At 41.1% G+C, this 12,500-nt stretch overlaps 2 protein-coding genes across 2 annotated transcripts in view; one reads left to right on the forward strand and one right to left on the reverse strand.

The window, feature by feature from the left end:
• LOC139753403 (uncharacterized) overlaps nt 1–12,500 on the forward strand; it is a 298,486-nt gene that overhangs the window by 63,790 nt on the left and 222,196 nt on the right. The gene's annotated exons all lie outside the window — the stretch shown is intronic.
• Nucleotides 10,778–12,500, reverse strand: part of LOC139753381 (UDP-glucosyltransferase 2-like) — a 30,118-nt gene continuing 28,395 nt past the window's right edge. The window contains exon 11 of the mRNA XM_071669815.1: nt 10,778–11,025. Within this exon, the coding sequence (XP_071525916.1) occupies nt 10,893–11,025 (133 nt within the window). The 3' untranslated portion in view covers nt 10,778–10,892. The remainder of the gene's footprint in view (nt 11,026–12,500) is intronic.

Here is a 12,500-nt window from a genome sequence, read left to right on the forward strand (position 1 = left end):
AAAAGTGAGGAAACATCAAAGCTAACTAGTTTGAAATCAAAATTAATATTGATATTGTTTAGCTTGTTGACTAAATCTACATTGTTCATGATATTAGAATTTGATACCTTACCTACTAAAGGGCTTAATAAAGAAACGAACCATTTTGACAATTTATATGTGATGGAGCCTACTGAACTCACTATAGGTCTTACTGGAAAATTCTGTTTATGTGTTTTGATAAGTCCATACATATATGGCAATGAAGGGGACAAAGAACCGGATGTTGGACTATTGCTATGATGAATTAAGGGAAGAACGCAATAGGCCACAAGTGTCACTAAATCATAAGTTGGACCATCTTATTGAAAACAGCGACTGGACCAAGAACACAAACCCATCTTTTGTGGTAAACCTGTCTAATAAACAACTAGATAAAGATTCCTTGTATGCATTAGGCTATGGTTTAAGTTTTGTGTGCTCTAACAGAGAAGCCAGCTGTGTTGATGTCACAAAGTCTTTTTGTAATTTAGAAAAATACAGTAATTTAAGTAATGATGATATTACTATCTGTAAGGGTTTAGTGTATGCCAGTTCGTCAAAACCAGTGGAGGCTAATTGCCCCAAAAGATTCATAAGAGCTATTAACACCTTAAAAAATAGATAAGGATATACATATTACTAAAGCAGATAAGGCTAACACTGTTGTGATTCTAGACAAAAGTAACTATTTATCTAAAATGATCTGAATGACAACACAACATATTCTAAACTTAGTAAAAATCCCTTAGAAGCAGTTAATTCTTACTTCAATAAAGAAATGAAGTTGTTGTTGAAAAGTAACATTTTTCTTATCAAAAGTTTGTCATCTTTGTCCCCTTCATTGCCATATATGTATGGACTTATCAAAACACATAAACAGAATTTTCCAGCAAGACCTATAGTGAGTTCAGTAGGCTCCATCACATATAAATTGTCAAAATGGTTAGTTTCTTTATCAAGCCCTTTAGTGGGTAAGGTATCATATACACACACACACACACACACACACACACACACATATATATATATATATATATATATATATATATATATATATATATTTTTTTTTTTTTCTTTGTCGCTGTCTCCCGCGTTTGCGAGGTAGCGCAAGGAAACAGACGAAAGAAATGGCCCAAACCACCCCCATACGCATGTATATACATACGTCCACACACGCAAATATACATACCTACACAGCTTTCCATGGTTTACCCCAGACGCTTCACATGCCCTAATTCAATCCACTGACAGCACGTCAACCCCCGTATACCACATCGATCCCATTCACTCTATTCCTTGCCCTCCTTTCACCCTCCTGCATGTTCAGGCCCCGATCACACAAAATCTTTTTCACTCCATCTTTCCACCTCCAATTTGGTCTCCCACTTCTCGTTCCCTCCACCTCCGACACATATATCCTCTTGGTCAATCTTTCCTCACTCATTCTCTCCATGTGACCAAACCATTTCAAAACACCCTCTTCTGCTCTCTCAACCACACTCTTTTTATTTCCACACATCTCTCTTACCCTTACATTGCTTACTCGATCAAACCACCTCACACCACACATTGTCCTCAAATATCTCATTTCCAGCACATCCACCCTCCTGCGCACAACTCTTATCCATAGCCTCGCGACCATACAACATTGTTGGAACCACTATTCCTTCAAACATACCCATTTTTGCTTTCCGAGATAATGTTCTCGACTTCCACACATTCTTCAAGGCTCCCAGAATTTTCGCCCCCTCCCCCACCCTATGATCCACTTCCGCTTCCATGGTTCCATCCGCTGCCAGATCCACTCCTAGATATCTAAAACACTTTACTTCCTCCAGTTTTTCTCCATTCAAACTTACCTCCCAATTGACTTGACCCTCAACCCTACTGTACCTAATAACCTTGCTCTCATTTACATTTACTCTTAACTTTCTTCTTTCACACACTTTACCAAACTCAGTCACCAGCTTCTGCAGTTTCTCACATGAATCAGCCACCAGCGCTGTATCATCAGCGAACAACAACTGACTCACTTCCCAAGCTCTCTCATCCACAACAGACTGCATACTTGCCCCTCTTTCCAAAACTCTTGCATTCACCTCCTTAACAACCCCATCCATAAACAAATTAAACAACCATGGAGAAATCACACACCCCTGCCGCAAACCTACATTCACTGAGAACCAATCACTTTCCTCTCTTTCTACACGTACACATGCCTTACATCCTCGATAAAAACTTTTCACTGCTTCTAACAAGTTGCCTTCCACACCATATATTCTTAAAACCTTCCACAGACATATCTATCAACTCTATAATATGCCTTCTCCAGATCCATAAATGCTACATACAAATCCATTTGTTTTTCTAAGTATTTCTCACATACATTCTTCAAAGCAAACACCTGATCCACACATTTTCTACCACTTCTGAAACCACACTGCTCCTCCCCAATCTGATGCTTTGTACATGCCTTCACCCTCACAATCAATGCCCTCCCATATAATTTACCAGGAATACTCAACAAACTTATACCTCTGTAATTTGAGCACTCACTCTTATCCCCTTTGCCTTTGTACAATGGCACTATGCAAGCATTCCGCCAATCCTCAGGCACCTTACCATGAATCATACATACATTAAATAACCTTACCAACCAGTCAACAATACAGTCACCCCCTTTTTTAATAAATTCCACTGCAATACCATCCAAACCTGCTGCCTTGCCGGCTTTCATCTTCCGTAAAGCTTTTACCACCTCCTCTCTATTTACCAAATCATTTTCCCTAACCCTCTCAATTTGCACACCACCTCGACCAAAACACCCTATATCTGCCACTCTATCATCAAACACATTCAACAAACCTTCAAAATACTCACTCCATCTCCTTCTCACATCACCACTACTTGTTATCACCTCCCCATTAGCCCGCTCCACTGAAGTTCCCATTTGCTCCCTTGTCTTACGCACCTTATCTACCTCCTTCCAATACAACTTTTTATTCTCCCTGAAATTTAATGATACTCTCTCACCCCAACTCTCATTTGCCCTCTTTTCACCTCTTGCACCTTTCTCTTGACCTCCTGCCTCTTTCTTTTATACCTCTCCCACTCATTTGCATTTTATCCCTACAGAAATCGTCCAAATGCCTCTCTCTTCTCTTTCACTAACAATCTTACTTCTTCATCCCACCACTCACTACCTTTTCTAATCAACCCACCTCCCACGCTTCTCATGCCACAAGCATCTTTTGCGCAATCCATCACTGATTCCCTAAATACATCCCATTCCTCCCCCACTCCCCTTACCTCCTTTGTTCTCACCTTTTTCCATTCTGTACTCAGTCTCTCCTGGTACTTCCTCTCACAAGTCTCCTTCCCAAGCTCACTTACTCTCACCACTCTCTTCACCCCAACATTCTCTCTTCTTTTCTGAAAACCCCACAAATCTTCACCTTCGCCTCCACAAGATAATGATCAGCCATCCCTCCAGTTGCACCTCTCAGCACATTAACATCCAAAAGTCTCTCTTTCGTGCGTCTATCAGTTAACACGCAATCCAATAACACTCTCTGGCCATCTCTCCTACTTACATACGTATACTTATGTGTATCTCGCTTTTTAAACCAGGTATTCCCAATCACCAGTCCTTTTTCAGTACATAAATCTACAAGCTCTTCACCATTTCCATTTACAACACTGAACACTCCATGTATACCAATTATTCCCTCAACTGCCACATTACTCACCTTTGCATTCAAATCACCCATCACTATAACCCGGTCTTGTGCATCAAAACCACTAACACACTCATTCAGCTGCTCCCAAAACACTTGCCTCTCATGATCTTTCTTCTCATGCCCAGGTGCATATGCACCAATAATCACCCATCTCTCTCCATCAACTTTCAGTTTTACCCATATCAATCTAGAGTTTACTTTTTTACACTCTATCACATACTCCCACAACTTCTGATTCAGGAGTAGTGCTACTCCTTCCCTTGCTCTTTTCCTCTCACTAACCCCTGACTTTACTCCCAAGACATTCCCAAACCACTCTTCCCCTTTACCCTTGAGCTTCGTTTCACTCAGAGCCAAAACATCCAGGTTCCTTTCCTCAAACATACTACTTATCTCTCCTTTTTTCTCATCTTGGTTACATCCACACACATTTAGACACCCCAATCTGAGCCTTCGAGGAGGATGAGCACTCCTCGCGTGACTCCTTCTTATGTTTTCCCTTTTAGAAAGTTAAAATACAAGGAGGGGAGGGTTTCTGGCCCCCCGCTCCCGTCCCCTTTAGTCGCCTTCTACGACACGTGGGGAATGCATGGGAAGTATAGATAGATAGATAGATAGATAGATAGATAGATGATATACGCATACATACATATATATATAGTGCTTATGCATGTGATCATGAGAAGAAAAATTATGGGAGGCAAGTGTTTACGAGCAGCAGAGGAGTGTGTCTGCAATTTTGATTCAAGAGACCAAGTATTAGTGATGGATGATTTGAATGCGAAGGTGAGTAATGTGGCGGTTGAGGGTATATCTGGCTGGCATAGGGTATTCAGTGTTATGAATGGAAATGGTATACTGCTTGATGAGTTGTGTTCTGGAAAAGGACTGGTGATGAGGAATACCTGGTTACAGAGAAACATACACAAGTGTACGTATGTGAGTAGGCAAGATGGTTAGCGGGCATTATTGTATTACATATTGATTGATCGACGTGTAAAAGTGAGATATCTAGATGTAAATGTACTGAAAGGGTCGGCTGGTGGGATGTCTGATCACTGTCTTGTGGATGCGAGGGTCAAAATTTGCAAAGTATTTCGGAAATGAGGAAACAATATCGATGAAGTATGTAAGCCTAGAAAAAAGACTTGCATGAAGAAATACCAAAAGGGATTGAGTATAGAATGGCAAAAGATGTGTTGATGAAACTAGAGGAGTGGGTGAGGAATGGGAGGTATGTAGGTAAACAGTATTAACATGTGCGAGAGATGCATGCATCATGCGAAAGGTGGGAGGTGGGCAGATTAGAAAGGGCAGTAAATGGTAGGGTGAAGAAGTTACTAGTGAATGAGAAAAGAAAGGTGTTTGGGCGGTACTGACAGGAAATGAGTGCAAGAGATTTGGGGATACGATATCGAAAGCGGTAGGGGGTTCAAAGGAAGGTGCAGGGGTTGAAAAAGAGGGCAGGTGAGAGTTGGGGTGAGCAAGTGTCAATAAACTAAAAAAATAAGATTTTTGGAAGAAGGATGACAGTGTGCGAAAAACAAGAGAACTAATGAGAACATCGGTAAGGGGACAAAAGGTGATGTAGTGACAGGCAGCGATAAGTGAAGAGGAGATGAAGTGAATATTTTGAAGGGCCTGATTGTGTTTGATGATAGGGGAGAGAGTCATGGAAGGTGGTTAATGAGGAGAGTAGAGTTGGTGAAAACCTTAAGTGAGATAATATGCGGCAAGGCGGCTGGAATGGATGGTATTATAGTCGAATTCATTAAGAAAAGGAGTGACTGTGTTGTTGGTTAGTTACTTCGTTAGAATTTGCAATGTACTCATAGATCATGTTGAGATGCCTGAGGATTAGTGGAATGCATGTATAGTGCCACTGTAAAAAGACAAGGGGGATAAAGGTGAGTGTTCAAATTTCAGAGGAATAAGTTTGTTGAGTGTACCTGTTAAGTTGTATGGAAGTGCAGTACTTGAGAGGGCGAAAACATATTCAGAACATCAGACTGGGAAGTAGCGGTCTGGCTTTAGAAGTGGCAGATTATATGTGGATCAGGTGTTTGCTTTAAAGAATGTGTGTGAGTAATACTTAGGGAAACAGATGGATTTGTACGTGGCATTTATGGATGTGGAGAAAACATATGATAGGGTTGATAGAGATGCCTTGTGTAAAGTCTAAAGAATATTCGGAGTGGGAGGAAAGCTGATAGATTGAATGAGAAGTTTTCATCAAAGGCGCAAGGCATGTGTGCAAATAGGAGACACGTGAAGGCTGGTCTGTGGCAAGGGTGTGTGATGATGATACCATTGTTGTTTAAGTTTTTATGGGTAGGGTGATGAGTCTTTGAGAAGGAGAGGGTATGCAATCTGTATGGGGTGAGAGGGCCTGGGCAGTGAGTCAGTTATCATTTCCTGATGAAAGCACTGGTGGTAAACTCGAATGAGAAACTGCAGAAGATTGTAACAGTTTGGAAATGTGTGTGAAAGGAGGAGGTTGAGAGAAAATGTAAATAAGAGTAAGGCTATTAGGTTTAGCAGGATTGAGGGACAGGTTAGTTGGGATGTGAGTTTGAATAGAAAAAAAAAGGTGGAAGTGAAGTGTTTTAGATAACTAAGAATGGACATGGCAACGAATGGAACCATAGAAGAGTCATTGAATGAGTGAGGGAACGAAGGATCTGGGAGCTCTGAAGAATGTGCGGAAACAAAGATCGTTATCTGGGAGTGTAAATATGGATATGTTTGAACGTATAGTAGTCCCAACAATATTACATGGATGCGAGGCATAGGTTACACATAGATTTGTGCTGAAGAAGGTGGATGTGTTGGAAATGAAGTGTTTGAGGTGGTTTGATCGAGTTAACAATGGAAGGCGTAAAGAGAAAAAAGTGAGATTGAGAGAGCTGAAGAGGGCATACTGAAATGGTTTGTACATATAAAGAGAATGGGTGAGGAAAGTTTGACAAAGAGGATATATGTGTCAGAATCGGGGGGAATGAGGAAAACGGGGACACCAAAATAGAGATGGAGGGACGGAGTGAAAAAGATTTTCGGTGAGCGGGACCTGAACATGCAGGAGCGTGAAAGGCGTGCACAGGGTAGAATGAACTGGAACGATGCTGTCAAGAGACTGAACCAGGGCATTTGAAGCGTCCGGGGTAAACCATGGAAAGGACTGTTGGACATGGCTGTGCATAGGGAGCTGCGGTTTCGGTGCATTGGACATGATAGCTAGAGAATGGATGTGAAGGGTGCAGCCTTTCCTCGTCTGTTTCTGGCACAACCTCGCTAACACAGGAAACAGCAATCACGTATAAAACACACACACACACACACACACACACACACATATATATATATATATATATATATATATATATATATATATATATATATATATATATATATATATATATATATATATTCCTATGAGTCCACGGGGAAAATGAAACACGAAAAGTTCCTAAGTGCACTTTCGTGTAATAATCACATCATCATGGGAGACACAAGAGAGGAATATAACAGTCAGTTGATATACATCGAAGAGACGAAGCTAGGACGCCATTTGGTAAACATATATATATATATATATATATATATATATATATATTTTTTTTTTTTTTTTATACTTTGTCGCTGTCTCCCGCGTTTGCGAGGTAGCGCAAGGAAACAGACGAAAGAAATGGCCCAACCCCCCCCCCCATACACATGTACATACACACGTCCACACACGCAAATATACATACCTACACAGCTTTCCATGGTTTACCCCGGACGCTTCACATGCCTTGATTCAATCCACTGACAGCACGTCAACCCCTGTATACCACATCGCTCCAATTCACTCTATTTCTTGCCCTCCTTTCACCCTCCTGCATGTTCAGGCCCCGATCACACAAAATCCTTTTCACTCCATCTTTCCACCTCCAATTTGGTCTCCCTCTTCTCCTCGTTCCCTCCACCTCCGACACATATATCCTCTTGGTCAATCTTTCCTCACTCATTCTCTCCATGTGCCCAAACCATTTCAAAACACCCTCTTCTGCTCTCTCAACCACGCTCTTTTTATTTCCACACATCTCTCTTACCCTTACGTTACTTACTCGATCAAACCACCTCACACCACACATTGTCCTCAAACATCTCATTACCAGCACATCCATCCTCCTGCGCACAACTCTATCCATAGCCCACGCCTCGCAACCATACAACATTGTTGGAACCACTATTCCTTCAAACATACCCATTTTTGCTTTCCGAGATAATGTTCTCGACTTCCACACATTTTTCAAGGCTCCCAAAATTTTCGCCCCCTCCCCCACCCTATGATCCACTTCCGCTTCCATGGTTCCATCCGCTGACAGATCCACTCCCAGATATCTAAAACACTTCACTTCCTCCAGTTTTTCTCCATTCAAACTCACCTCCCAATTGACTTGACCCTCAACCCTACTGTACCTAATAACCTTGCTCTTATTCACATTTACTCTTAACTTTCTTCTTCCACACACTTTACCAAACTCCGTCACCAGCTTCTGCAGTTTCTCACATGAATCCGCCACCAGCGCTGTATCATCAGCGAACAACAACTGCCTCACTTCCCAAGCTCTCTCATCCCCAACAGACTTCATACTTGCCCCTTTTTCCAAAACTCTTGCATTTACCTCCCTAACAACCCCATCCATAAACAAATTAAACAACCATGGAGACATCACACACCCCTGCCGCAAACCTACATTCACTGAGAACCAATCACTTTCCTCTCTTCCTACACGTACACATGCCTTACATCCTCGATAAAAACTTTTCACTGCTTCTAACAACTTGCCTCCCACACCATATATTCTTAATACCTTCCACAGAGCATCTCTATCAACTCTATCATATGCCTTCTCCAGATCCATAAATGCTACATATTAGAAAATATATATATATATATATATATATATATATATATATATATATATATATATATATATATATATATGTATTTTTTTTTCATTATACTTTGTCGCTGTCTCCCGCGTTAGCGAGGTAACACAAGGAAACAGACGAAAGAAAGGCCCACCCCACCCACATACACATGTATATACATAAACGCACACACACGCACATATACATACCTATACATTTCAACGTATACATACATATACATACACAGACATATACATGTATACACATGTACATATTCATACATGCTGCCTTCATCCATTCTTGCCGCCACCTCGCCTCACATGAAATGGCACCCCCATCCCCACCGTGCGCAAGGTAACCCTAGAAAAAAACAACAAAGGCCACTTTCGTTCACACTCAATCTCTAGCTGTCAGGTATAATGCACCGAAACCACAGCTCCCTTTCTACATCCAGGCCCCACAAAACTTTCCATGGTTTACCCCAGACACTTCACATGCCTTGGTTCAATCCGCTGACAGCACGTCGACCCATGTATATCACATCGTTCCAAATCACCCTCCTGTATGTTCAGGCCCCGATCGCTTAAAATCTTTTTCACTCCATCCTTCCACCTCCAATTTGGTCTCCCACTTCTCGTTTCCTCTACCCCTGACACATATATCCTCTTCGTCAATCTTTCCTCACTCATTCTCTCCATGTGACCAAACCATTTCAATACACCTTCTTATGCTCTCTCAATCACACTCTTTTTATTACCACACATCTCTCTTACCCTTTTATTACTCAATCAAACCTCCTCACACCACATATTGTCCTTAACCATCTCATTTCCAACACATCCACCCTCCTCCGCACAACCCTACATATATATAGCACACGCCTCGCAACCCATTTTTGCTCTCCGAGATAACGTTCTCCCCTTCTACACATTCTTCAACGCTCCCAGAACCTTCGCCCTCTCCTCCACCCTATGAATCACTTCCGCTTCCATGTTTCCATCCGCCGTTAAATCCACTCCCAGATATCTAAAACACTTCACTTCCTCCAGTTTTTCTCCATTCAAACCTACCCCCCAGTTAACTTGTCCCTCATCTCTACTAAACCTAATAACCTTGCTCTTATTCACATTCACTCTCAGCTTTCTTCTTTCACACACTTTACTAAACTCAGTCACCAGCTTCTGCAGTAACAGACTGCAAACGTGACCCTCTCTCCAAAACTCTTGCATTCATCTCCCTAACTACCCCATCCATAAACAAATCGAACAACCATGGAGACATCACGCACCCATGCCGCAAACCGATATTCGCTGGGAATTTATTAAAAAACAGGGGGTGACTGTTTTGTTGACTGGTTGGTAAGGATATTCATTGTATGTGCGGTTCAAGGTGAAGTGCCTGAGGATTGGCGGAAGGCATGCTTAGTGCCATTGTGCAAAGGCAAAGGAAATAAGGTGAGTGTTCGAATTACAGAGGTGTAAGTTTGTTGAGTATTCCTGGTAAATTATATGGGAGGGTATTGATTGAGAGGGTAAAGGCATGTACAGAGCATCAGACTGGGAAGAGCAGTATGGTTTCAGAAGTGGTAGAGGATGTGTGGATCAGGTGTTTGCTTTGAAGAATGTATGTGAGAAATACTTAGAAAAACAGATGGATTTGTATGTAGCATTTATGGATCTGGAGAAGGCATATGATTGGATTGATAGAGATGCTTTGTGAAAGGTATCAAGAGTACGTGGTGTGGGAGGTAAGTTGCTAGAAGCAGTGGATAGTTTTTGACAAGGATGTAAGACGTGTGCGAGTAGGAAGAGAGGAAAGTGATTTGTTCCCAGTGATATATATATATATATATATATATATATATATATATATATATATATATATATATATATATATATATATGTATATATATATATATATGCATTCCCTAGGAATTCTAGTTACATTAAACGAATAGAATGAGATGAAACGGTGAATGAGAGTACTTGTGTTGGCGATGACAGGTGACGCTTAACATGTGCTTCCACCGTAAACTGAGGCACATCACCATACGTACCGTAGTTGTGGTTGACTAATCGTACTTACAGTAAAGCATGAAGTAACAGGAGAGCTTTATTATGCTATTATATGTACAGATGTAAATTTACTTCTCACGAGGAATTTGCCTTGCTACTGGCAGGCAGGGAATGTTTGTTTATAGTACCCAATTGCAAATCAGTCTTGTTTGCGCTTCTTGGCAGAGCAGAGGCAAGTGCACACTGCAATGAGCAACTTGAAGGATAGGAAGGAGACGAGCGCCAAAACCATAACTACCAGAAGCCACGCGTCCACGTTGTACAACTCGTACCTGTACACATGAAAATCCAGTTATGATGATAATGATAACATTAATACTCATCATAATTTCTATGATGATAGCAATAATGATAGTGATAATAGCTTTGATAAAGATAGGAAAGATGACAATAATGATGATAACAATAGTAAGAAAGATGATAATGATAATGACAGCAATAATGATGATTCCTCACACTTGTTCACCGTTTTCTGCGTTAGCGAGGTGGTGTCAGGAACTCACCATGATATAATGACATTCACTAATGCATGCTGACGCTCACCATGATATAATGACATTCACTAATGCATGCTGACGCTCACCATGATATAATGACATTCACTAATGCATGCTGACGCTCACCATGATATAATGACATTCACTAATGCATGCTGACGCTCACCATGATATAATGACATTCACTAATGCATGCTGACGCTCACCATGATATAATGACATTCACTAATGCATGCTGACGCTCACCATGATATAATGACATTCACTAATGCATGCTGACGCTCACCATGATATAATGACATTCACTAATGCATGCTGACGCTCACCATGATATAATGACATTCACTAATGCATGCTGACGCTCACCATGATATAATGACATTCACTAATGCATGCTGACGCTCACCATGATATAATGACATTCACTAATGCATGCTGACGCTCACCATGATATAATGACATTCACTAATGCATGCTGACGCTCACCATGATATAATGACATTCACTAATGCATGCTGACGCTCACCATGATATAATGACATTCACTAATGCATGCTGACGCTCACCATGATATAATGACATTCACTAATGCATGCTGACGCTCACCATGATATAATGACATTCACTAATGCATGCTGACGCTCACCATGATATAATGACATTCACTAATGCATGCTGACGCTCACCATGATATAATGACATTCACTAATGCATGCTGACGCTCACCATGATATAATGACATTCACTAATGCATGCTGACGCTCACCATGATATAATGACATTCACTAATGCATGCTGACGCTCACCATGATATAATGACATTCACTAATGCATGCTGACGCTCACCATGATATAATGACATTCACTAATGCATGCTGACGCTCACCATGATATAATGACATTCACTAATGCATGCTGACGCTCACCATGATATAATGACATTCACTAATGCATGCTGACGCTCACCATGATATAATGACATTCACTAATGCATGCTGACGCTCACCATGATATAATGACATTCACTAATGCATGCTGACGCTCACCATGATATAATGACATTCACTAATGCATGCTGACGCTCACCATGATATAATGACATTCACTAATGCATGCTGACGCTCACCATGATATAATGACATTCACTAATGCATGCTGACGCTCACCATGATATAATGACATTCACTAATGCATGCTGACGCTCACCATGATATAATGACATTCACTAATGCATGCTGACGCTCACCATG

This window comes from Panulirus ornatus, chromosome 2 (genome assembly GCF_036320965.1).
Source record: "Panulirus ornatus isolate Po-2019 chromosome 2, ASM3632096v1, whole genome shotgun sequence".
NCBI classification, from domain to species: domain Eukaryota; kingdom Metazoa; phylum Arthropoda; class Malacostraca; order Decapoda; family Palinuridae; genus Panulirus; species Panulirus ornatus.